The sequence below is a fragment of the Pipistrellus hanaki genome (assembly GCF_964339955.1).
Source record: "Pipistrellus hanaki genome assembly, chromosome: 12".
Taxonomy (NCBI): Eukaryota; Metazoa; Chordata; class Mammalia; order Chiroptera; family Vespertilionidae; genus Pipistrellus; species Pipistrellus hanaki.
Genome location: NC_140514.1, coordinates 56,181,448 through 56,209,010, shown reverse-complemented (window position 1 = coordinate 56,209,010; position 27,563 = coordinate 56,181,448). Strand labels below are relative to the sequence as shown.

Here is a 27,563-nt window from a genome sequence, read left to right as displayed (position 1 = left end):
GAACACATTAGAAGGAATACATAGCAGATTAGGAGTGGCTGAGGATCGGATCAGTGAATTAGAAGACAGGGTATAAAAATCACTCAATCAGAACCAAGAAGAAAAAAACCATTAAAAAACAGGAAGACAGCTTAAGGGAGCCATCATGAAATGTACAGTATTCGCATAATAAGTGAACCAGAAGGGGAAGAAAGGGAGCAAGGGATAGAGAATGTGTTTGAAGAAATAATGGCAGAAAACTTTCCTAACCTGGTGAAGGTAAACATCACACAAGTTCAGGAGGCACAGAGTCCCAAGCAAGAAGAACGCAAATAGGCCCATGCCCAGACTATCATAATTAAGATGCCAAAAACTATAAGACAAAGAGAGAACCTTAAAGGCAGCAAGAGAAAAGCAAACTGCTACCTACAAACAAGCTCCCAAAAGGCTGACACCTGACATCTCAATAGAAATTCTCCAGGAGAGAAAGGCATAAAGTACTTACGGTAATGAAAAGCAAGGATCTGGAACCAAGACAACTATATCCAGCAAGGCTATCATTCAAAATAGATGGTCAAATAAAGAGCTTCCCAGACAAAAAAAAAAAAAAAAAAAGGGATAAAGGATTTCATTATCACCAAACCAGCAATGCAAGAAACGCTAAAGGGACTGCTGTCACGAGAAGAAGAAAGAGAAACCTAAGCATACAGAATTAAAATGGCAATCAATAAGTACCTATCAATAATAACCCTAAATGTAAATGGATTAAATGCTCCAATCAAAAGGCATAGCTGGATGGATACAAAAACAAGACTCAACTATATGTTGTCAACTAGAGACGCAGCTCAGAAAAAAAGATTCACACAGGATGAATGAGAGTAAAGTGATGGAAAAGAACTTTCCACGCAAATAGAAAAGAAAAAAAAGCTGGGGTAGCAACACTCATATCTGACAAAATAGACTTCAAAGTGAAGGCCATCACAAGAGACGACATAGGTCACTACGTAATACTAAAGGGATCATGTGAACATATATGCGCCCAATATAGAAACACATAAATATATTTTAAAACTTTCTAGAGGACTTTAACCAGTTAACTGCCATGATATTTTGAATTTAATTAAAAATGGTCCAACGCAACTAGGAATAAACTTAACCAAGGAGGTAAAAGACTTGTACTCAGAAAACTACAAGACCTAAAAGAGAGAGAGAGGAAGATGTAAACAAGTGGCAGAACAGTCCGTGTCCACGGACTGCCAAATGTGGTGAGTTTGACTCAGGCACACATGGGAGGCAATCGATTGATGTTACTTCTCACACTGATGTTTCTCTCTATCTCTCTCCCTTCCTCTCTCTCAAAGCAATAAAATGGAATAAATAACATTTAAAAACAAACTTCTGAGCTCTGTCCACTGAAGAGGCCTAGAAACAATGGCCAGAAGCTCCTCTGGCACCCAGACTGTGGTCTCTAAACGGCAGGGCTCCTTGGCGACGTGGGAAACCGGTCTAGGGCAGAAAGTGCCAGGTGAACTCGGAGCACCTTGTCATCCTAAAGGCAAGGAAGCTATCGCAGTGCAGGGCCATGGGAAGGGATTATCCTTCAACCTTAACAAACGCCCACCACGGACGATGGCTTGGCTGCAAGTACACTGTATATATTAAAATCCGTGGTTCCTAATTATAGTGTTAAAAGGTCACTTCTGGAAGACAGAGGGATCACCTTATTGAAAACCTCCTCCTGCCCAAATAGAGGCATTTCTCTTCCTCAAGGAACCACAGTTCACACGTGAAGGAGGGACAGAGAGAATGTTGCCACTAGTTTGTAGATTTAAAACTGTAGGCAGGCCCTAGCCAGTGTGGCTCAGTGGACAGAGTGTCAGCCTGCGGACGTAAGGGTCCCAGGTTCATTCCAGCCAAGGGCACATGCCCAGGCTGCAAGCTCGATCCCCAGTGGGGGGGGGGGGGGGGTGAGGGAGGGGACGTGCAGGAGGCAGCCAATCAGTGATTCTCTCTCACCATTGATCTTTCTCTCTTTCTCTCCCTCTCCCTTCCTCTCTGAAATCAATAAAGAAATATATTGTTTTTAAAAATACATAGGCAATACTCAGCAATAACTATTAACAACCCAGACACAATCACAAGAAAGTGTGTAACCTGACAGAAGTTCCCTGCCTATGAATAAGTCTTTTTCTTTTTTTTAAAAAATATATTTTATTGATTTTTCAGAGAGAGGAAGAGAGAGGGATAGAGAGTTAGAAACATCGATGAGAGAGAATCATCGATCAGCTGCCTCTTGCACACCCCCCACCGGGGATGTGCCCACAACCAAGGTACATGCCCTTGCCCGGAATTGAACCCGGGACCTTTCAGTCCGCAGGCCGACGCTCTATCCACTGAGCCAAACCGGTCCCGGCTGAATAAGTCTTTATATATATATATATATATATATATATATATATATATATATATATATATATATATTTTATTGATTTTTCACAGAGAGGAAGTGAGAGGGATAGAGAGTTAGAAACATCGATGAGAGAGAATCATCGATCAGCTGCCTCTTGCACACCCCCTACTGGGGATGTATCCGCAACCAAGGTACATGCCCTTGATCGGAATCGAACCCGGGACCTTTGAGTCCGCAGGCAGATGCTCTATCCACTGAGCCAAACTGGTTTCGGCAAGTCTTGCCTCTCCTCAGAAACCAGCAAAAACGACACTTGAATCTGACCAAACCTCTCCTGTTCCCAGTTTGCAGGAGACACAAAAGTCAGCCTCACATATTCAACAACATGCAACGGAAATGATCCCGCTTTTACAACAGAAAATTAAAGAAAAATAAAAGAGAAGGATGAGGGAACCTAAAGATACGAGAAACTGAACAGAAGTTGTAATGTCTAGGCCTGGAATTAATCTGACTCACACAAACTGGAAAGTGAACACGAACACACTTCCACACGCGTGCATGCACATCACAGAGCCCTAGCACCACAGACTGTGCACACCTGCACCTCACACACCCGCACCTCACACCCCTGCCCACACCCTGAGGGAGACACCCACACCCGCACCTCACACCCCTGCCCACACCCTGAGGGAGCCACCCACACCTGCACCTCACACACCCACACCTCACACACCCACACCTCACACCCTGAGGGAGCCACTCACACCCGCACCTCACACAACCACACCTCACACCCTGAGGGAGCCACTCACACCCGCACCTCACACCCCTGCCCACACCCTGGGGAGCCACCCTGCGGAAGTAAACATCACAGGTTGCCAGTGAAGTCGGTAGCTCTGATTCTTAGCTTCAGCGTGGCCGGGCAGAGAATGAGGAAGACCTTACAAAACCCCCACAGCCCTCTCAAGGTGCTGGCTATAGATCCTTCTTGCCGGGATGGAATCTCAGTCAATTAAGAGAAAATTATGTCAGTAACACTGAGTCTCTGCATCTGAAAAGACCTATCGGTGAGCTACTGAAATCCTTAGAGACTGAAGAGCAAAACCAATCCATGACACCCCCACGCACCAGAGGAAACCTTACCCGGAAGGCTGCGGACCTTTATTTTACAGTTATTTACTTAAAGGATCTTCTCCCCAGAGCAAATCTGGCTCCATATCAACACAACATAAAACTAGAGAACAAATGAAACAGACACAGACTCACAGATACAGACTGCGTGTTGTCAGAGGGGAGGGGGGCTGGGGAACTTGATGAAAAAGGTGAAGGGATTGAGAAGTGCAGATTGGCAGTTAGAAAATAGTCACAGGATGTGAGGCACAGCACAGGAAAACAGTCAATAAGCCGATATAATAAAAGCCTAATATATTAAGTGCCTGGTCAGCCAATTGTTATGACATGCACTGATCACCAGGGTGCAGACACTCCAACCAGTAGGTTAGCTTGGAAGGGGAGGGGGATTAGCTTGCTGCTGGGATCCGGCCAATCGGGACTGAGCAAGTCGGGTCAGACACGCCTGGGGCCCTCCCATGGCCCCTCCCTGGCTGGCCAACCTTCTATGTCCCTCCCCGGCCCCAATCATGCATCAGTGGGGTCCCTCTATCTGGCCCGCACCCTCTTGCAATTCAGGACCCCTCGAGGGATGTTGGAGAGCCAGTCTGGGCCTGATCCCGCAGGCCAGGAATTCGTGCACCGGGTCTCTAGCGTTATAATAACTATGTACGGTGCCTGGTGGGTGTGTGAGATACATGGCTGTCTAACCGCGTGCGATGCTGTACACCTGACACTAAGACAAAGTAATATGGAATGTGAACTGGAATTGGAAAATAATTTAAAAGACACTGGTTACGTGACCACCCTGATCTCAGCGTGAAGTTGTGGAGGTAACTGCAGAGAATGGGCAGGCGGAGGCGAGGGCGGCGGGCGCCAGCAGGAGCTCACCCAGTCCTCCCGGGCCCGCCAGCAGGAACTCCTGCCGCCCGATCCGCTTGACGATGGGGCGCTTCTCCTCGCTGCAGTAGGGAAACAGGTCCTGGGCGGCGCCCGTGCTGTAGTTGAGGATGATGTACTGCGTGGTCAGGGCCAGGCACAGGAAGTGGCCGTCCACGGCCACGGCCAGGGGCTGCTCCGGCGTGGACACCTCGCGGACGATCTGGACCCGGTCCTCGTACACCAGGAACACCTGGATGGTCCGGCGCTTCACGGAGATGGTGCAGACCTCCACGCAGAACGGGTCCCCGCTCACCGGGTTCTCGTTCAGGGCCAAGGCCACGGCGCCCTTGATGCGGGCGCCGGAGGGCACGGGCTCCAGGCTCAGCATGTGCACCAGGGAGATGGAGCAGTCGCACAGCACCAGCAGCCTGTGCAGGGCCGAGGCGGCGCGCAGCTCGCTCACTGGCTTGCGCAGGCCCAGGTGCCGCTGCAGCTGCTTGGTGGCCGTGAAGGCGGTGGTGCCGGCCGGCAGGCTCTGCTCCTCCAGCAGGAAGTGGTGGATGGAGCAGTCGTTGGTGCCCACGTAGAGGTTCTTGCCGCAGCACTCCACGCACTCGATGCTGACGCGCTCCTTGTCGCCCATCAGCAGCTCCCGCTCCACGGCGGACACCAGCGTGAAGGCCTTGGTGCCCATCACGCCCGCTGGTCTGCAGGGAGAGGAGGGAGACTGCTTACCGACAGGGCGAGCACGGCCATTCCCCATCACAGCAAACACGCGCTGACCCTCAGTCACAACGGCAGGGAGAGGAAGCACAGCGTTCACTCTGCTAGAAACACTGAAGGCGCAGGGTTCCCACGTGCCTCCTCCCCCCAGACCAGTGGTCGGCAAACTCATGAGGCAACAGAGCCAACTATCAACAGTACAATCACTGAAATTTCTTCTGAGAGCCAAATTTTTTAAACTTAAGTTTCTTCTAACGCCACTTCTTCAAAGTGGACTCGCCCAGGCCATGGTATTTTGTGGAAGAGCCACACTGAAGGGGCCAAAGAGCCGCATGTGGCTCTCGAGCCGCAGTTTGCCGACCACGGCCCCAGACCAATGGAGAGGCCAGCAGGAGGGCCAGCGCTCATCCATCCAAGAGGGGAGGGTGCTGCGGTCCATGTGGGCTTCCTCGCACTCGGAGGAGACACACCTGTGAGCAGAAGGCAAGCACACGTACTCCCACAGACAACATGAAACTGGAAAAGGCAGGAACGACCCTTGCGGCCCGGCATGTGGTGAATGGTGGGACGCATGCATGGTGTTGCCAAGCCCTGCCCCCCGCCCTTGTCAGGAACACTGGGCAGAACCACCCTCGCTTCCTCGGATTCTTCCCCACGAGGGTGCCCGTGCCAGGCTGGGGGACCTCAGGCCATGTCCCCCACCCAGCGGGGCTTGTCCCCCACCCAGCGGGGCTTGTCCCCCACCCAGCGGGGCTTGGCAGGGGACCTCAAGGTGCACTCCCAGTGCTGGGTTGGGGGAACTCAGGCCGTGTCCCCCACCTGGTGGGGCTTGACTGGGGATCCTCAAGGCACGCCCCTCGCCCCATCTGGGGGACCTCAGGCCACGCCCCCTGTCCCAGTGCTAGGCCAGGGGAGCTGAGGCCATGCCCCCTTCCCAGCAGTGCCACTGACCGGGTCTGGATCTAACCCAATGTGGGGGTTTTGACCAAGTCTGGGTCTCACACGATTTTGAGGCACATGTGAGTGGGTGGGGACTTGACTCTGGGACCACTAGTATATATATATAAAATAATAGCTGACAATTTCTTAAACCCAGGAAGACAACTGGATATCAAAGCTCAGAAAGCTAATAAATCACCTTATTATCTCAATTTAAAAAAAAAAATTTCCAAGACACATAAGAAACTGTCCAAAACAAAACTAATCTAGAAGTAGCTGGGTGGGGAGGGGACACCATAACCTACAAACAAAGAACCCTATTAGGTTATCAGCAGATTTCCCTGCAGAAACCCTACAAGCCAGGAGAGAGGAGGAATATTTGAAGTGAGGAAGGATAAAAATTGCCAGCCAAGAAAACTCTGCCTGGCAAAGTTATCCTTCCGACATGAAGAGGTAAAGGCTTTCCCAAACAAAACCATCACTGGACCAGCCTTGCAAGAAACGCTAAACAGAGCCCTGGCCAGCATTGCTCAGTAGTTAGCGCATTGGCCTACGCATTGAAAGGTTAGGGTTTATTTTTTTTTAAGTATATTTTATTGATTTTTTTTTTTTTTTTACAGAGAGGAAGGAAGAGGGATAGAGAGAAACATCAATCAGCAGCCTCCTGTACACTCCCTACTGGGGATATGCCCACAACCAAGGTACATACCCTTGACCACAATCAAACCTGGGTCCCTTGAGTCCGCAGGCTGATGCTCTCTCCACCGAGCCAAACTGGTTAGGCCATGGGTTAGGGTTTAATTCCAGTCAAGGGCACATACCTGGGTGGCAGGTTGGATCCCCAGCCCAGGGTTCCTGTGGGAGGCAACCAATCAATGTATCTCTCTCATATCTTTCCCCCTCCCTCCCACTCTCTAAAGAGAGAGAGAGAGAGAGAGAGAGAGAGAGAGAGAGAGAGAGAGAGAGAGAGAGAGAAATGCTGAAAGGAGTTCTTTAAGCTGAAGTGAAAAGACGCTCACCAGCAACTTGAGGATGTACATAAAGACACAAAGACCAGTAGAGGTGCGCATAGTCAGACTTAGAGAACTCAGTACGAACAGGGTGATGGACCAACCACGTAACACAGCATAAAGGTCAAAGGAAGTAAGTATTACAATAACCACAGCTATTACCTGTTAACGAATGAAAGAGGTGAGTGATGACATCAAAACTATAAAAAGGGGAGTGAAAGGGTGGGGCTTTTGTAGATGATCTAAGTTGAATTGCTAGCAGCTTAGAATGGGCAGTTACTATGTTATGTCTTATGTAAGCTTCGTGGTACCACAAAGCCAAAATGTAGGGCAGATGCACAGGAAATAATGGAGATGCAGAGCATATCACCGTGGAAAATCACCAATTTACAAAGGGAGGCAGAAACTGAAGAAAAGGGAACAATAAAACACAAAACAACCAGAAAATAGTAAGTCGGCATTAGTAAGATCACAAATATTAGATATTAACTTTAGAGATATAACATTAGAAACATAACAATGTGCCGAAACTGGTATGGCTCAGTGGATAGAGTGTTGGTCTGCGGACTGAAAGGCCCCAGGTTCGATTCCGGTCAAGGGCATGTACCTTGGTTGCAGGCACATCCCCAGTAGGGAGTGTGCAGGAGGCAGCTGATCGATGTTTCTCTCTCATCAATGTTTCTAACTCTCTATCCCTCTCTCTCTTCCTCTCTGTAAAAAATCAAATAAAATCTATTAAAAAACAAACAAAAATAACAATGTTAGAAAACATCAGAAATCAGCCGAAACCAGTTTGGCTCAGTGGATAGAGCGTCGGCCTGTGGACTGAAAGGTGCCAGGTTCGATTCCGATCAAGGGCATGTACCTTGGTTGCAGGCACATCCCCGGTCACGGGTATGCAGGAGGCAGCTGGTCGATGTTTCTCTCTCATCGACCTTTCTCTCTCTCTTCCCCTCTCCCTTCTTTTCTCTCTCAAAATTACTAATTTTTTAAAAAACAGCCCATAGAAGTGGCCAGAGAAATAAATAGAAGATATTTCCCAAAGAAGATATTCAATGCCCAACTGGCACATGAAAACACACACATTAGTAATTATCAGGGAAATGCAAACCAAAACCCCTATCACAGTGCTATCATCGAGAAGACCAGAGATAACAAATGCTGGTGAGGATGTAGCGGCAAAGGAACCGTGGGCACTGCTGGTGGGGATGTGAATCGGGGCAGCCACCATGGATCCCAGTGTGGAGTTCCTCGGAAAGTAAAAACAGAACTGCCATGTGACCCAGCAGTTCCGTTTCCCGTTTCTGGTGTATATCCACAGAACATTACAATAAGATCTCAAAGCGTCAGCAGATGACTGGATAAAGATGTTGTCACATATACGGTGGTTACCAGGAGCTGAGGAGTGGGGAGGGTGGGGGGGGGAGATGGTGTTTAAGGGCAGGAACCTAGAACGAGGAGATGAATAATTCCTAGAGACCTAATGCACAACATGGTGACTACCCACAATCCTGTTATGAACGTCACAGCTGCCAAAACAGAACTGCACAGAGGTAAGGGAAAGGTAACAATCTGGTATTTAAAAAGGGTTTATTCCTCTAGGCTAGGGGTGTCGAACTCAATCAGAGAAGAGGCCAAAATCTAAAATCCAGCCTAAATCGCGGGCCGAATGGTTTACTGAACAGTCATAAACTGACAATGTCATAAACTGACAGCGGAGTGCAGTGATGACAGCGCGGTGTGGGCCACATTGCAAGGCCTGGCGGGCTGGATTTGGCCCGCGGGCCTTGTGTTTGACATATGTGCTCTAGGCAGTGGAGAAATTTTCTCCATGATCTAGTTCATGTGATAAATTTACTTAGATTAAATATGAATCATAAAAGATAGGCTTTTGGTCAAACCTGTATTATTATTAAACCCAACTTACTAGGGGCTGAATTGAGAGGTTTTAACATGGTAATAAAATTAAAAATTTCAGCCGAAACCGGTTTGGCTCAGTGAATAGAGCCTCGGCCTGTGGACTCAAAGGTCCCAGGTTCGATTCCGGTCAAGGGCATGTACCTTGGTTGCGGGCACATCCCCAGTAGGGGGTGTGCAAGAGGCAGCTGATGGATGTTTCTCTCTCATCAACATTTCTCATCGATGTTTCTAACTCTCTATCCGTCTCTCTTCCTCTCTGTGAAAAATCAATAAAATATATTTTTAAAAAAAATTTCTCTAAGGTGTACAATTTACATTTTACTGTGTGACCTCAAACTGACCTGAAGTTTAAACTAACTTTTTGTTAGAATGTCACCTTTAAAGCAAGGTTATATTTAAAAGATCAACATTTTAATATTTTTCTCAAAATTCCAAAGTATATACCTAGTCAGGGAGACTTAAAAATAGTACATTCATGGACAACAGTTTTTTAAAAAAGGTTCTACACATGCAACAAGCACCTCTAAGTTGTAAAATAAAATTTCAGGAAACACTTCCATATCCCAAGAGTCTCCCAATCTCATTAAGGAGACAGGACTAGAAAAACAATCAAGTAACAACATAAAGCAACATGTGCTAAGGTCCAAAATGAAAATATCAGTAATTATTTTCTTCCAAATACAAGTATGCACATTGCCACTGGCGACAACGAGAATCAGAGTGTCTTTCAAAATGCTAATATAAAAATACTAATTTTCTTCTACAGTTGTACACAGAAACTTTACCTTTTCTCTTCTTTTTAAAAATTATATATATTTTATTTATTTTTACAGAGGAGAAGGGAGAGAGATAGAGAGTTAGAAACATCGATGAAAGAGAAACATTGGTCAGCTGCCCCCTGCACACCAGGGATGTGCCTGCAACCAAGGTACGTGCCATTGACTGGAATCGAACCTGGGACCCTTCAGTCCGCAGGCTGAGGCTCTGTCCGCTGAGCCAAACCGGTCAGGGCCAGAAAATTTCCTTTTAATTCACGCCCGTTGCCACTGATAAAAGAAATGTCGCTGGGGCAGCTTCCCTGCAGCTCTTCATGATTCCCAAGCCTCAGCTCTACAGCAATGCTGTTCTCCGGGCTACATGGGCCCGGCAGCAGATTTTTATATCACCCAAAGCTCCAGAAAACATTTTCTGTGTTCTTTACCACAGCCATCTAGGCTTTCAGAGGTCCTGCTACTTCCCACGGCACGCTGCCAAGTCTAGGAAAACAAATTCAAATGAGGGAACGTATCCCACTTCATTTTATAAAGCCAGCATAAAGTATAACTTTGATATCCAAACCAGATAAGGATGTAGGAAAAGGAAAAATAATCAGTCATTCTTACTCATATTCAAAAGTATTAAATATTAATTAGCACAATCATGTTTACAAGTTAAAAGAGAAAAAACAGAAAACAAAGAACAAGATTATCACCGTCTGTTATGGATTACATTATGTTCCCCTAAATATGAAGTCCTGCCTCCCAGTCCTGTGAGGATGACCCTTTGTGGCAATAGGGTCTCTGCGCATGGTCAGATTAAGATGAGGTCATTAGGTGGGCCCTGATCCAATGGGACTGGTGTCCTTAGAAAAAGGGGAGATTCAGGCACAGAGATGGATACACAGGAGGAAGGACAGTAGAGCCACAGAAGACCCGAGGCCCCAGAGCGAGGGGAGAGGCGGGAACAGATTCTCCCCCAGAAGGACCATCACTGCCATCACCGGGACCTCAGACTCTCCCCTCAGACTGTGAGACAATGCACCTACGCTGTATAGGCCTCCCAGGTCCTGGTAGGCTGTTACGGCAGCCCCAGCAAACTAACACTCTCTCTATCCAGCACTGGCCTGGGACACTTTGCCAGGCTGAAAAAGAAGATAGTTGTAAAGAATTTAAAATTATAATTATTTACAGATGACTTTAATGTTTGCACAGACTCTCACAATTTATTACAATTTTTTTAAAGTTTAGAAATATTGTTTAATTAAAAAAAATCAATATATGTGGACCCTGAAAAAGAAGATACTTACTAAAAAGGGCTCTTGGTGGCTAATGGAGCTCAAATTAAAAAAATTAATAAGCAGAGCCTAACAACCATTTGCATACAGGGACCTCTCACAAACTATACTTCAGGGAGGAGCCTGCACCGAGTTTGTGTCATCTGAGCCAGCCCTGAAAAGGAGTTCCTGGAATAGAATTTCAACCAATAGGGCGGAGGCTTCCCATCCAATCGGAGCTGTGCAGCTATATAGCTATATTCTCCCTCCACCCCATCTTCACTAACCAAGCAGAGAGGCTCCATTCTGACCAATCGGGACGGTGCTTTTTGGACCAGTCAAACTATGATGATTTGGAGTTCTCATTTGCATGAGGACAGACCAATCTGTCCAGGAGTGAGGCCCTGGACCAGAGTGGGGATTTCTGTCCATATAAACCACCTCCCCTCTAGCTCCAGGAGGGCACGTTCCCTTCCCACCGAAGACTGAACACTGTCCCTGGCTGGAGTTGAATCCATGAGACTGTCTCGCTGGAGCAGAGCAGAGCAGAGAGGAGCAGAGCAGAGCTCCTAGCGGGAGAGGGGCCTGCGGGTCCCAGGCTGTCCTGCAGCCACGCTGTGCTGCTTCATAATTGAGCTGTAACACTATTAAGCGTTCCCACAACGACCGAGCAGTTTGCACTGAGTAAACTTTCCTTCTTCACTGCCCCCAAACTGGGCACTTCTGTAGGCGCTGAATTGGCGCCAACCCCTATCAGTTGATAAAATTAATCTGCATTCCTACACAGAACAAGAATTAAAAACACTAACCTTAACAAAGACATTTACAATGGCATAAAAAATTAGACATGAGGCAATTTTATCTAACAAAGATGTATAAGATCTTTATGAAGAAAATCACAAAATCTTGTAATACCTAAAGAAGACCGAAATTATAACCCCCGCAAACTCTTCTGTAGAAATTGACAAGCTGGTTGTAAAATTTAAATGGAAATCAAAATACTACCATGTGTAACATAATGTTTGGTCAACAGCAAACAGTGTATACAAGGCTGGTCCAATAAGATTACAACAGAACTGGAAATGTCCTATTGCCTGTTGACATTGGACTTGTGGTGACATCACAGCACAATGCACTATTTTCTTGTTTGTGGTGATACTGGTGCAAACAGCCCTACTGTGCTGCTAGTCATATAAAAGTATAGCACATCCAATTATGTATAATACATAATTATTGACAGTAATAAACAGCCATGTTACTGGTTTATATATTTACTAGACTACACTTTTAATCATTATCTTCTAACGTGCTCTTTCTACATTTTATCTTGTGCTTGGGTTGCTTTGTGCAGTAACTGCTGTACAGGCTTATACCTAGGAGCGATATGCTAGCCTAGGTGTGAAGTAGGCTATCTATGTCATCCAGGTTTGTGTGAGCACACCCTACGATGTTCGCACAACGAAAATGTATCCGAGTCATTAGGCAGCACATGACTCCCTTGAATAGTCAAAACAACCTTGAAAATGAAGAACAAAGTTGAAGACCTACATTAACTGATTTAAAAAATGCTATAAAATTGCAATAATTAAGACGTCCGGAAAGACAGATTAATAGAACAGAAGAAAAGATTCAAAATTAGACCCACATATACATTCAATTGATTCTTGACAAAGGCACCAATGCGATTCAATGGAGAAAGGAAAGTCATTTCAATAAATGGTGCTGGAACAAATGGATAACCTTATGAGGAAAAATTTAACTTTAATTATCCCTACCTCACGCCAGATAGACTAATTAATTTGAGATACATCAAATTATTTTAAAAGTACAATCTCAAACATAGAAGAATGTCTTTGGGAACTTGGGGTACATAAAGATTTCTTAGAATACAAACAGCACTAACCATAAAAGAAAAAGTCAATAAACTGGATTTTACAAAACCTAAAATAAAACTTGAATCCACTGAAAGACACCATTATGGAAATGAACAGGCAATCCCCAGACTGGGAGAAAAAAAATCGCAATAATATCTGTGACAAAGGGCTCACACATAACCAGAATATACAAACAAAAAGCCATCTCAAAACTATTAGAATCACTACAATTAAAAAGTTGACAAGACAAAAAAAAAAAAAAGCACTAGGTGTTAATGAGGATGCAGATCGACTAGAAGTCTCATACTTTGTTGGAAGGAGTACAAAATGGTACCATCACTTTGGAAAGCTACTGCTTTTCTATAAAGTTAAACATGCCTTTATCCTGTCACCCCACAATTCCACGTTTAATGTTACCAATATCCACAAAGACTCACATAAGAATAGGCAGAGCAGCCTTACTAAAATTGCCACACACAGACACACACACACACACACACACACAAAAGGAACCCGCTGTTTCCTGGCTCGCGCCCAGTTCCTCGGTCTCACAGTGGAGGCTGCCTGGAGTTTGGATGGACTGGCCAGAGCAGTGAGGCAGGCTCGGCGGACGGGGCGGGCTCAGCCTGGCTCAGGGCAGCTGCTAATTCAGAAGCAGGAACGGTGTGTGCAGCTACTACGGGACCTGCTGCCCAGGGTCCGGCCCCGGTGTCACAGCCCAGTGGCACTGACCCTCCCCTTCTCCTCCTGTCCCCGGTCACCCCGCCTCATCCCTCCTCTCCCGGCCACGCTGGCGTAGGGACGGAGCAAGTGGGCAGGTGTGGTGGACACTTTTCTCCTTCGGCCGCCTGCGGTCCTGACTGCATGAACAGCCACATCACAAACTCAGAGTGCTTCGTTGGTGGGCTTGGACAAACCTTGCTGGCAAAGTTCTTCATGGCAAGCGACCTGCACATGCTCTCCTCATGCTAACTCAGCACAATGAAACGTTCCTGAGTCCTCTGCTCCAAACACACAGCTAAGCGCCTCCCCCCTGGGTGACCCACTGGCACTGACGGTCACCGGCTCAGTCTGTAGAAATGAAACACTTCATAAAATCCCACCCGTCCAAAACTCCAGTTAGCACCGAGCGATGAATCCGAATGGTCTGTGGGCCCGTCAGCTCTCTTAAGACAAAATCGACCATAATTACGATGGGCGTCATCTCCAGCACAAAGGGAACGGAGCATTTCCCTGCCGCTCCAAGGGCGGCTGGGATTTGACAGGACTCGAAGGCTCGGTGGTCACGAACCTCATTTTCTGTGTGAAAAGAAGGCTTAACGTTTGTGTTCTTTAACCTGCAGCTGTCTCAGAAAGAGCCTCCTACCTCCCCAAGGTGACACCGCGGGGGCCTGGGAGACCGGGCACACGGAACGAAGAGAAACGTGAAGGGGACGAGAGGCACGTCTGTCCCACCTCCCTCGGTGCAGGCGGGAGAGCTGCCCCTGGGGCCTGGGCACCATGGCCCGCCTTCCCAGGGGCCCGGGAAGGTCCAGGACCGCGCTCCTGTCGCTCCAGAGGGACCGGAATGCAACTCGACATGAAGTTAAAGTGCTTGAGGCATGCCACTTGTGTAATAGCACATCCATGCGGGGCTCTTGAAAAAGCTGTATCCCACTGCCTGACCATGAGATCACCCCAAACTACCCCCCACTGAGGACACTCTCCGAAGCCCCGATGTCCGCAGAGTGCTGGGGCCATGAAAAACGAGGCAGCTGAGGAACCGTCACAGTTAGAGATCAAGAGCAGGGCTGTGGGACAGAAAGGACGTTAGCAGGATAACTGGTGAGGCCAAGCGAAGTGTGGCCAGTGTGCCGACAGTGCGTTATCCTGGTCACCACTGGCCGTGCCGGTGCCGGCAGGGGCCAGGCGAAGGGGAGCGCGTCCTGTTCGTTACCTTGGTAAGCCAGGTATTTCCAAACAGAAAGTGAACATGAAAAGGCAAATGTAACCACAGTTTTTTATCGTCTTACCTGGGACCATTCAGAAAAGAGAGGTGAGATTCTCCTTTTCGAGCAGGAAAGAGATGCTCAGAACGAGCTGTGTCCGTAACCAGAAGGGAGGAGACGGACCCCAGGGCCAGCAGCCCAGCGGACTCCCAAGGGAACTCAGGCCGGGGGAGCGATTCCATTATCTTTTTTAAAAAAATGTTTTTTATTGATTTCATCAATGATGAAAGAGAATGACTGATCAGCTGCCTGCTGCACACCTGCAACTGGAGATGGAGCCCGCAACCCGAGCTTGTGTCCTGATCGAAAATCAAACTATCGCCGAGACCGGTTTGGCTCAGTGGATAGAGCGTTGGCCTTCGGACTTAAAGGTCCCCGGGTTCGATTCTGGTTAAGGGCATGTGCCTTGGTTGCAGGCACATCCCTAGTAGGGGGTGTGCAAGAGGCAGCTGATCGATGATGCTCTCTCATTGATGTTTCTAACTCTCTATCCCTCTCTCTTCCTCTCTGTAAAAAAATCAATAAAATATATTTTTAAAAAATAAGAAAATTTAACTATGACCTCCTGGTTCATAGGTCGATACTCAACCACTGAGCAACACAGGCCAGGCCCTATGATCTTCTTTTATTCAGTAACTTTTGGGGGTGAATTTTCTAAATTTAGTGTCCTAACTTAAAATCACAGGGATGAATCATATCTACCTATTACTTGTTTTTCTCCTGAGAGTGTATTTCAAAGGGGAGGCTTTGGGACCTCTGCTCATTTGAAATATTTCTCACAGACGAATTCAGACTGGATTGGGGGAAATGTCAGCTGACTCCTGCTGGGTGTGAAATCTGGTATCCTCTGAGCTTCCGGAGGGAGGGAGGCCCTGCGGTGAGCAGGAGGGCTTCAGGTGTGCGAGCTGGAGGAGCGGTGGGGCCCTGGAGCTAACGTGGGCCACGCAGTGAGGGTGTCAAGTGGGCCTGGTGCAAAGCAGACATTCTCCATATTAACCTTGGCCAGCTCTTTTGATCTCAGACAAGTCGCTCAGTCACCTCAGGGCCTGTCACCTCCTGGTAAAGCAGGAATGGGACCGGTTGGCATGCTTCCCCTGCACGTTATCTCGCTCCTCTGAAGCACAAGGTGGTGCACTGTTGTCGGGGAGCTAAGACGTTTGGAAGGCTCCCTGTTACATGCTCTCTTCGTGCTCACAACCAGCCTAGAGGCGAGTACTATGACTGTCACCCGCAGGGAGAGGTTCGAAAAGCTGAATGACCACGGAGAGCGGAGATTCCAACACAGGCAGCCTCAAGAGCACACGCCTTACCCACTGAGCCACCCGGCTGCCCAGGGTACAGCTGCTCCTGTCGCTCCAAGTCCAGACAAAGGACAGGCACCTCCGACTGCGGCCCTGGAGACACCTTGATGGCTGCCTCCCGAGAGCTCCTAGTCACTGGTTTGGGCAGACGCTGAGTACTGGATAGAAGTGATGTCCTTTCACACTCACATCACGGTAAGGGGTGGGATTATTACGGACAGACAGATTTCTGGTGGCTTGTTCCAGATTACACAGCTACCAGGTGATAAAACAGAGGACTTCAAACCGTTTCACTTTCTGTCTCCAGGGACATATTCTCTCCACTCTGTTGACCGAAGAGGGCAAGAGTGATTTCAGATGCTCTTAGCATTCCGTCCTGCTGAAGAAATCAACAACTCTGCCCACCAGGCCACCGCGGTGTGGGGCCTGTGATGACTGTCCGGCCGCAGTGCCTCCTCTGGGCCCTCGCTCAGCACGGCCCGGCCTTCTCACCCTGAGCTGGAGCAGGCACCCTGTGACCCCCCTCACCTGCCCCTTCGCTTCCTCTGCACCAGAATGGCTTCCTACTCTCTGACCCCAAGCCAGTGGGCCTCGGTGTCAGCACTGCCTTGCTAAATTTTAGATACAGAATGATCCCCTTACATGTTTCACCACCAACCTGGTAATCTTATCAACGCAGGATAGGTTTTATGTGACGTAAGTTGTCCTTACAGAGCCACACCCATGTTAGGCCCAGGTTCTTCCCCAAGTGCTCACAGACACCTCTATCTTGAGATCCGCCAGGAATCCACAACAAATTCACTGACCTGTGCCAAACACAGCGTGCCCCTCTTTTGAAAACCAGGACCTACCGGACAACCAGTTCACATTCTCTTGTGCTCATGCACCAGAGATCACAGAAGACTAGTTATGGCACAATAAACCGTTCCAATGACCTGAAAGAATATTTCTTAAAAAATACAGCTCAAGCCTGACATCTAACTGGTCACCTTGACATGATTCTGGCACATACCAATGTGTGACTCTCAGACAGTACCCTTTTCCTGGGCAACACTAATCAAACTTATTCAACTACATATGTAAATATACATAACAATGAATATGTACACGCATACAAACCATTTAAATACACCTTATAAACGCATGTGTGTTGCCTATGTATATATCATAAACTCCCTATAATATAAATGTCAACAGTCATACCAGAAGAAGGGACTTGGGGGAGGGGAGAGGAGGGAAGAGGCACAGACTGGGAGATGGGTCTCCAGGGCATTTTCTCCTAACATCTTCCTCAATACCGGACCTCACACAGCTACAAAGAATTACTCAGTGCCTCCTGGGCGTTGGGCAATTTTTCTTTTATATATATATTGTTTTTCTTGAATCTTTACTTTACTTGACGGCAGCTACTTGACTACCAAGAAAAGATCTTGGTCTCAAATCACCTGCAAGACTTCACAGCACGCCCAGTGACTGCTCCCAGTCTGCGCAGCGCACCCAGGCTCACGGGGCCTCCCATTAGCTTGCTACTTCCACATGCAGATTTCGTAGTTAGCATTTATTTATATATATATATTTTATTGATTTTGTACAGAGAGTGAGGGAGAGAGATAGAGAGTTAGAAACATCGATGAAAGAGTCATCAATCAGCTGTCTCCTGCACACCCCCTACTGGGGATGTGCCGGCAACCAAGATACATGCCCTTGACCGGAATCGAACCCGGGACCCTTCAGTCCCCAAGCCGACGCTCTATCCATTGAGCCAAACCGGTTTCGGCTCGTAGTTAGCATTTGCTAATAAAGAGAAACGGGCTGGGTTTACCACAGCAGAGAGGAGCTGTAAAGTGTGGGTCAAATGACTCGGCAATCAGTACCCAAACACCGGGATATTTATATATATATAAAACAAATGATTAATGTATTACTAATGAGCACTGGATTCAGCCCAATATGAAGATAGGTAACACATCAAGGAAACCTTCCTCGAGCTTTGCTAAAGGATCACGGATGTTTAATATTGGCATGAAGGAATAAGCCATAATAACAACTTGGTTTTCCTGAAAAGAAAAGCTAGCTGCAAACCAGGCCTAGAATACTGAGCACTTTTTAAACAGCACGCTCTGTGCTTTTACAATAGAACGTGTCCGCTGGAGCTGTTCAATGGGAGACGGGCCCTTACAAAGCCCGTGCCGAGGGTCAGGCAGAGCCGCAGCATCCTGGGAGCCTGCAGGTGCCCCAGCTCCTCCCTGCGAGGCCGGAGGCGGGCACGGAGGAGGAAAGGCGGTGCCACCTGGCTCTGTACAGTGTGCACTGTGATGTGCACAGGAATCGGCAGAGCCCACCAGGAGGCTAACTCCAGAGGAAAGCACTCTCTGTTTTGACCATGACAGCTGACTCTTGAACAACAAGGGTTAGAACTGCATGGGTCCACTAATACATGAATTTTTCAAAAACAAATATACAGTTGAAAACAACATTTTATTTATTTATTTGTTAATCCTCATCCAAGGATATTTTTCCATTGAGATTTAGAGAGAGTAGAAGGGAGGAGGGACAGAGAAAAACATTGATGTGAGAGAGACACATCAATTGGCTGCCTCCCACACATGCCCTGGATCAAGCCTGCCCCAGATTGAGCCTGTAACTGAGGTACCAGACTCGAACTTGGGACCCTTCAGTTTGTGGGCTGACGCTCTATCCACTAAGCCAAACCAGCTAGGGCTGAAAACAATATTTGTAATCTGCAGTTGAGAATCCACAGATGTGGAGGACCAACTATATGCATCATTCTATGTCATATATATATAAAACCCTAATAAGCAAATAGACCGAACGTTGGAACAACCGGTGGCTATGACGTGTGCTGACCACCAGAGGGTACGTGCAGAACCTGGTGGGCATCGGCAGCAGATGACAGTGTGGAACATGGTGAGTGTGAGCTGAGGCAGGATGGTGGAGCAGGTGAGTGTGGGCGCCAGACCAAGGTGGGGGTGTGCTATCATTGGGGCAAGCCTCTGATGGTTACTAAAAATTCTTTGCTCCCGCATGCCACGGTCCCACCCGGCACTCACACCCGCTGCTGGCGCCGACCCCCTCAAACCTGCAGCCAGCGCCGGAGCCGCCGCTTGCACCTGCTACCTGTGTCCATCCCAATGGTCCCTGAGGGCTTCTCCACCTCCCCCTGCTCCTGAGGGGCGATCTGATCCTTCATCGGTCCACTAGTACATGAATTTGCTCCACACGCTGAGGTCCCACCCAGCACTCACACCCACTGACAGCACCCAGCCTGCTTGCACCTGCTGCTGGCACCAGCCCCAATAGCTCTGCGCAGTCAGCAGTGGTGGGCGGAAGCGGGGACCAGGGTTATGGTGGGAGGGGCTGGGCAGGGGCACAGAGGATGGGCTGAGACCCGCCCCGTGCCCATCACAGCCCACAGTTGCTTTCAAGGTGCACGAATTCGTGCACTGGGCCCCTAGTTTTATATAAGGGACTTGAGAATCTGAGGACTTGGTGTCTGCGAGGACAATTGTACTAGCAAAGTTTGGGGGAGTCCAAACACAGATTTTGCCTGTGCAGGGCTGACTGGCAGAACCAGGCTGGAGCCCACGGGGAGCAGACACACTGGGCCTGGGAAGGACCGGTTGTAGGCAGCGCCCACTAGTCCCATCAGGGCTGCTTCTGGGGCCACACCACAGAAAGGCCGCTCTTGTGACTGCTGAGGCTGCTTGGCTGGCACAACTGGAAGGAAAAGGAAGCAGCTGGCCAGATGTTCCTTCCTATGTGAGCTAGTGCTGGAAGCTTCTGGCTGACAGAGAGAAGCAAGTCTGGGAGGAGGGCACGCCGGCACCCACAGGCCCCTGCGCCGGAGTGCTGGCCCTGAGGCCAGCTCCCGGCAGGAGCCTCCTCCCCTTCCCTGTGCCTGCCCCGTCGCTGTAATCACTGGGGCATTCATCAGGGGTAAACCAGCACCCATACAGTCATTTACACTAAGCACTGTGTGAACCCCATTTCCACAGCCAGGCAGGGCCCCAGAGCGGCTGGGGACGTGGTGAGGATCCCCAACAGCCCCTGAGCAGAAACAATGACAGGGCAGGCAGACAACTGGCCACGGAGGGCAGCTTCTGCCTCCAGAGCCACCCCCACTGGACACCCAGGAGGCAGCTGGGCCCGGCTCCCCGCAGCCCCCGGCCCCCCGGCCCCCCGCCGGGACAGGCACACCGCGGGTGGCGCTCCCAGCCCGGGCGGAGCGGGCGGGGTCTCTGCCTCCTCCCCGCACCCCGCCGGCCTCCCGGCTCCGCAACAAGTCCGGCCGGTGTGACCCGGAACTGGGCTCTGAGATCCCAGGAGCTTCATTACAGCCACAGACCGCTCCCCAGGGGCACGGTCCTCCAGGTCCTCCCTCGGGACCAGCAGTCACCCCAAACCAAGGGCTGTCTCACACCTTCCCGGGCACACACCCCCTCCTCCCGCCACCACACCCGCACCGGGACCCGCCCGGCCGCCTGCCCCGCGTGTGCACGGGCGCACCCACCCCGGCACCCCACTGGGACCCGCACCGGCACCCCTCCAGCACCCCACCTGCACCCCTCCGGCAACCCACCGGCACCCCCCACCACCACCACCACCTGCACCCCTCCGGCACCCCACCGGCACCCCACCACCACCAGCACCCCCACCGGCACCCCTCCGGCACCCCGTCCGGATCTGACAGGCACATGCCCGCGCACCGCTGCCGCGCACACGCCCGCCCGCTCCGCCACCTCCCAGGCGCCCCGCGCGCCCCCGTCCGCGCCCCGCGCCCCGGGCCCGCACTCACCGGCCCGCACTCCCCGGCGGCGCCGGCCCGTCCCGCCGGCCCTGGGCCTGGGCCCGCCGCTCCGGCCGCGGCTCTGGGCTGGGCCGGCCGCGCCGCCGCTTCCCGTCACGTGGGGCGGCGCCCTGCGCGGGGCGGGAGCCGGGCCCTGCGCCGCCCGCCCGTCCGCTCCCGGCGCACGCGGCCCAGAGACCCCCCGGGCGGCGGCCAGGGCCGGGCCGCCGCTTCCCCTCCGCCTGCGGGCGTCCTGAGGCCGGCCGGTGCGGAGCTCCTGGAAGCACAGCCCGGCAGCCCGGTGCGGAGCGGCGAGGGCGGTCCTCCCGCACCTGCTCCGCCCGCGGCCGCGGCTCCGGGACGCCGGCCTGGTCTGCTTCGCTCGCCGCTCTTTTCTCACACCAAACCGGCTGGACCTGGGAGGCCCGGGAAGCACTGGCTGAATGAATGAATGAATGAATGAATGAATGAATGAATGAATGAATGAATGAATGAATGAATGAGTGAATGAATGAGTGAATGAATGAATGAATGAATGCATGCATGAACGAACGAACCTACCTGCCAATCCTGGGGAAAGCTAACCACCCGGCCACCTGGCTGTGCTGAGCAGCCAATCACAGACAGAGGCCAGGACTCCACATTTGCATGAGCAGAGCTGCAGGCACCCAGTCGCACAGGGGACATCCACTGAGGGCAGGACGCTGGCCTAAGGGCCTTGCGGAGGTTATCTCATTAAAGCCTCCCGTGTCCCTATGAAGTTAAGCGCTGTTAATCTCTCCATTTTACAGATGAGTTGACTGAGGCAAAAATAAGTGAATCGCTTATCCCAAATTCCATGGTAGTAAGGACAGAACAAGATACAAACCCTGAATTCAAAACCAGTGAGTTTTTATATGCATAAAATTAAGTTCTATTGATTGAATAGTTTGTGGAATAACACTTAGTGTTCTGCTTTAAACAATATAGGAGTGAAAGTGTATATTAACAAAAAAGAGAAAAATAATTCAGAAATAATTATTTCCTTTATGAAAGGAAATCACCATAGGATTCTTACAATGTCAAACTCCAATATGCACAATATTCCATCTCGAAACGTTTGTGCTTCCTGGAACTCTGAGGAATTTATTTCACATATGACAGGAGCCTCTATGTAATTAACTATTCCATAACTATGGAAATATCTGCATCAGGACTAATTCTAAATTAGCTTGATTACATTTAAGAAGAAATATCAGTCATGTTTCTCAAAGGAATTGTTAATTAACTTCATTTATTAATATTTATTCAATATCCCTTGGGTCCATCCGAAACATGTTATGAGTATAGCATGTGAAGTGAAGTTATGTTCTAATAGATTAATGAAGATTAAGAGTTAAATAGCTACAACTGAATGCTTTTAATAATTGCCCTTTACTCTCAAAACATAATATCCCCCCACTCACAAGTACACTTAAGGTTCCTCACTGGCTGTAAGCTCTTACGGACAGGTGTATCTATCAAGTTTTTGCTGTGTCTATCTGCATGTAGGAAGCACTCAACCAACATTTAAAATTCCTGCCCTAGCCGGTTTGGCTCAGTGAAGAGAGTATCAGCCTACAAACTGAAAGGTCCCCAGGTTCGATACTGGTCAAGGGCACATGCCCAGGTTGTGGGCTCAATCCCCAGTGAGGGGTGTGCAAGAGACAGCCGATCCATGATTCTATCTCATCCTGGATGTTTCTATCTCTCTCTCCCTCTTCCTTCCTCTCTGAAATCAATAAAAATGTACTTTAAAAAACACACAAATGTATAAAAGTAAATAAAATTCCTGATAGAGATAAATTAGGCTATCATTAAATGAGGCTTTTCATGCTAAGATTCTGTTACTCTAATTTATAAGCTCTCATTACAAGTACACATCTAGTTTGGATATCAGTTTAGAATGTGAGGTTAAGCAAAGAAAGGTTATATTTATTATTTTAAAAAATATTTTTATTAACTTTTAGAGAGAGAGAAAGGAAGAGGGAGGGAGAGAGAGAGAGAGATAAACATCGATGTGAGAGTGAAACATGGATCAGCTGCCTCCTGCACAACCCCAGTAGGGACTGAGCTAGAAACGTGGGCATATGCTCTGTCTGGGAATCGAACAAGCAACCATTTGGTACAGAGGCTGACACCTAACCAGCTGAGCCACACCAGCCAGAGCTATGATTTTTTTCTTTAGCAAACATGTTTTAGGAGCTTTTACATTTATTAGCTGATTTAAAGATATACACACATGTTCATGTACTTGTAAACTAGATCCAATAAAATAAACTTTGAATTGTTATTCCACTCAACTCTTTCCCAAGCAGCCCCTCCGTGCCAGGTACTATGGCAGAGGCTGCTGGGGCACTGAAATGGGACACAGCCTGACCTCAGGGAGCTTAATTTAGTTCAGTGGTTTCTAAAGCATGATCAGGGGTCAGCAATACCAACATCACCTAGTGAGCTGTTGTAAGGGCAAATTCCCGGCCCTAATCAAACCTCCTAAGTCAGAAACAGGGGGTGACTATCTCTCCAGGTGACTCTAACACTCAGTTTTGAGCACCGTGGCTTTCGTGGGGCCTGTGGAATACCCTCCTGATCATATCCTAAAGTAAAACATAATGTGCTCGAGGTGTGGTGACCGGGAGGTCAGTCAGGAAGGGCCTGAGGAGCTGGGGCGATTTCCTGTCACACGTTGTTCTCACGGTGTCCACGGCACTGTGCTGGGTGCTAGACAGGAATAAGAGGAGTGATCTCACTACACAGGTGTCTTCATGGGTTTACAAGAAAGCCAGTAGGTAGTTTAAGTACATTAACGCATCTTTATGGTAATCAGATTGTAAAAGGGATGAGAATTGACAATAGTAAAAAATATGATCATTAATAATCATTATGGTACTAAAGGTAGTTATTTAAAACTCAAAGCAGAACTGTTGTTTTAAATAGCTAAAAATAGAGGTCCCAAGTGGAAAGTGTTTTTAAAATTTTTACATTCACTTTCAAGCTCTTAATTTGATTTATGCTCAGATATATTTTTGACAACTAATGGTAAAATATTTGTAACGTAAACATCTTAAATATTACATTATGGGCAAGAGGAATCAGCACCCGAAGTCCTCAGTATGTATTTCACTTATGGTGCATTCAATACCTGCTGAGCACTTACTAACCACTCGCTGCATGCTGGTGACCAGGCTGGAGACTCACTGCATATGTGTGGCCCCGTCCTGGGGGAGCTCGGCCGGGGGGGTGCCGGGGGGAAGGGGGGGTGCCAGGCGAGGCAGTGTTGGCTGTTGCCCTCAGCTTCGGTCTGCCAACCACAGGCCCCAAAAATGTTAATGAATGCAACCCCGAGATCCAGGCGACGCAGAAACTCTCACAATTCTGAACTTAAAAATGTAGTTATGTATGATACACACTTTGTAGTAGTCAACTTCAGTCTACATATTCAAATGGGTAACAAATAGAATTACTTTTCTGTAACTAAGCTTTATTTCTATTTTAAGCCCCCGTTTGGCTGCTGTAACAATGATCTTATCCACAGAGGCCTGCCCCCTCCTCAGGGCTGTGCCAGAGCAGGGGATCTCTGAAGTGCCAGATGGGAAGCAGAGACACCAGACCTTGAAATTACTGACCCACCCACAGGACTCTGGATGTTCTTGGTCTCTGGCGCTGGTTTTCAGTCTGGCCCTCCAGTTATGGCAACGGCCTGGCCTGCGGGTCGGGGCCAGCGGTGGCAGAAACCGCTGGGAGGCGGCCCTGCTGCCAGCATATTTGAAACATCAGAACTTCCTGGGAAGGAAAATCCTCCCCTTCCCAGATTCCCACCCCTGAAACCCAGACAGCAGGTTGCAAATACACTAAGGTTCCACTCTCCGAGCTCTGCCGGATGGAGAGGGCGCATTCTGAGGCTCTCCTCCCCGAGAGGGGTCCGAATCTCATTCTACTTCCTCCTCTCTGAACCTGGGCATTGTCCTGCCTCAGCAGACACTCCCGGTGCCCTGAGGTTTTAGCCAGAGACACCTAGAATGGATTGGATTTGAAACCGGGAAGTACTTTTCATTTTACAGTGGGATGGACACAGGGCAGGGGCCGTCCGGAGCACCACGGGGAGAGAGCGCACAGCAAGGACCCCTCCCATCTCCAGGACTGAAGCTCCTTCTCCCGGCTCCCCCTCCACGCTGCCCCCGCTCCTCTGACGACAGTCAGGGGCTACAACAGACCTCCAGGGGGAGGCAAGTGCTCATATGTCAGCTCCAATCTCTTAACACTATGAGGTGTGCTATCATTTCCATTTCACAGGTGAGGAGGCTAAGTGGGGAGACATGACGTATTTCTCAAAACCAGCTACCATTTATTAAGCACCTACACTGTGTCAAGTGTGCTCGTTGTTTTACTTATTGATTTGAAAGAGAGGAGAAGTGGGAAGTATCGATTTGTTGTTCCACTTATGTATGCATTCATTGGTTGATTCTTGTGTGTGCCCTGACGGGGGATCAAACCTCAACCTTGGCCTTTTTCCTCGCTGCTCTAGTCCACTGAGCTACCTCCGAAGGCCCACGTGTGTCACAGAATCCGCTCCTTAGATGTTCTTTGTGGAAGGCATTGGCAGAGCATTTTTCTGATAAGACAGGTCAGAGACTTGAGCGACTCACCCAAGGTCTTGGTGCAGCAGAACAAAATCTGAACTGAGGTCCGGTCTCCAAGGCTCCCTCCAAGGCAGTTGCTTTTGCCACTAACACGATGTATGTGCCTTTTGGAGGAGGAAATGGGGATAGTGCTAGCCACACTAATTGCACTATTATCATGACAATCAAATCAGGTGTTGGACATGGCATGCCAGGATGCTCATACCATGAAGTTAATACACACAGCTCCCATAAGGACACCCAGACACCTGCTCAGCTCAGCTCTGAAACTGTGCAGTTTGGCCCGCCATTTCATCTCCTTCAGAGCCACTTCCTCAGGACTGAAAGGGAAGGACTGACCTTTTAATTCTGTCCTGCTCTGAAATTCAAGTTCTAGATAAAGCACCGTATACATAAAGGATTATTAAAAATTGCAAGACACCTCTCAACTTTATCTTGACTTTTGATTTAGCATCTCACTAATTTTCCAATTCCCTTTCAAGGTTTATCTTTCGGCACCCTCAGATCTTTTTAGACACTGTAACCACTTCCAATAAAACAATACATTATAGAGGATGCAAGCCACAGCTTTGAGAACTGTCTGCAACTTTAAGTTTTAAATGTGCAAGACGTTTTGGGATATATATCCCCTCCACAAAAGATGAAAGAGAAGTAGGAAAGATTTTTCAATAAATTAACTACTAGAGTTTAGATCATAACACTACTAGATTCCATTTAAACTGTTACTTCACTGTAGTTATTGTTATGTCCAGATTTCTTGATCCCCAAGGACCACCAGGGAGCCAAGTCCGATGCAATAGCAGAAAGCCTGTTCCATGCTAGCGTGGGCTCTGTCCCACTTACACCAACAGTGGCCTGGCGGAAGAGCCCGAGCTTCAACAGATCAAGGGGTTTTATAGGGGTGGTGATGTCACTGCTTTGGCTCACTCTGATTGGTTGGATGAGGGCTAGGGTCCAGTTACCAGGAGTTCCACCCTGCCCTTTCATTCTGAGGAGTTAGCCCCGCCCTGCCCTTTCAGTTATAAGTGCAAACAAAATGTACTTGAATGTTGGTCTTGCTATTTCCTCATTTTCTGATCTTGAGCAAATTACCTCATTTCAAATGCCCGATTTCCCATTTGAAAAAAAATAAGCATCCCAGTACTATGCACCTCAGAAGGCTGTTCTGAGGAACCAGCAATCTATATAAATGCAGTACCTGGCACAGCCAATATCTAACTAATATTTGGACATTGTCATCAGCGCTCACAGTTATTTTTATACGTGAGCAGGTTAACTGGAGAATTATTTCAGTGAATAAATACTTGAGTGCCTACTGTTAGACCCCCCAGAGCAAGGACGATGGCAACTCACTAAGGCCAAAAGCCCTGGATGCTGGATTCCCAGCAAGGGGCAAAACTGGGAAAACAAGAACCTCGCCCCAGGGTAGCCTATCCTCCCCTAGCATATCACTGGTCCTGTGGTTTGCACCCCAGCTCTTTTAAAACCCCCGAGACCTGCTGAAACTGGTTTGGCTCAGTGGATAGAGCATCGGCCTACAGACTGAAAGGTCCCGGGTTTGATTCCGGTTGAGGGCACGTGCCTTGGTTGCAGGCACATCCCCAGTGGGTGGTGTGCAGGAGGCAGCTGATCGATGTTTCTGACTTTTTATCCCTCTCTCTTCCTCTCTGTAAAAAAATCAATAAAATATATTTAAATAAATAAATAAAATAATAAATAAAATAATAAACCCCCTGAGATCTTTTCCTCTCTAGGCCTCAGTTGTATTTCAGCTCCAAGCCAAGAAAAGCAGCAAAACCAGGCGAGGGACACTATGGCTTCCTCAGGACCAGCTTTTACCTCCCAAATCACTCCACATTGTGTCCTCAGCCTTGGGCAATGATTTGGCATGTGCTACAGATTTTTTTCTCTCCACATCCCTTCTTAGCAG

At 48.7% G+C, this 27,563-nt stretch overlaps 1 protein-coding gene across 1 annotated transcript in view; it reads right to left on the bottom strand.

Annotated features, from left to right (window-relative positions):
- The window catches only part of TGFBRAP1 (transforming growth factor beta receptor associated protein 1), a 45,019-nt gene extending 23,915 nt beyond the window's left edge, over positions 1-21,104 (bottom strand). Inside the window, exons 1-2 of the mRNA XM_084900899.1 lie at positions 20,985-21,104; positions 4,391-5,088 (exon numbers count right to left, since the gene is read on the bottom strand). Coding sequence (XP_084757025.1) covers positions 4,391-5,075 — 685 coding nt within the window. The 5' untranslated portion in view covers positions 5,076-5,088; positions 20,985-21,104. The remainder of the gene's footprint in view (positions 1-4,390; positions 5,089-20,984) is intronic.
- Between the last annotated feature and the right edge of the window lie 6,459 nt (positions 21,105-27,563).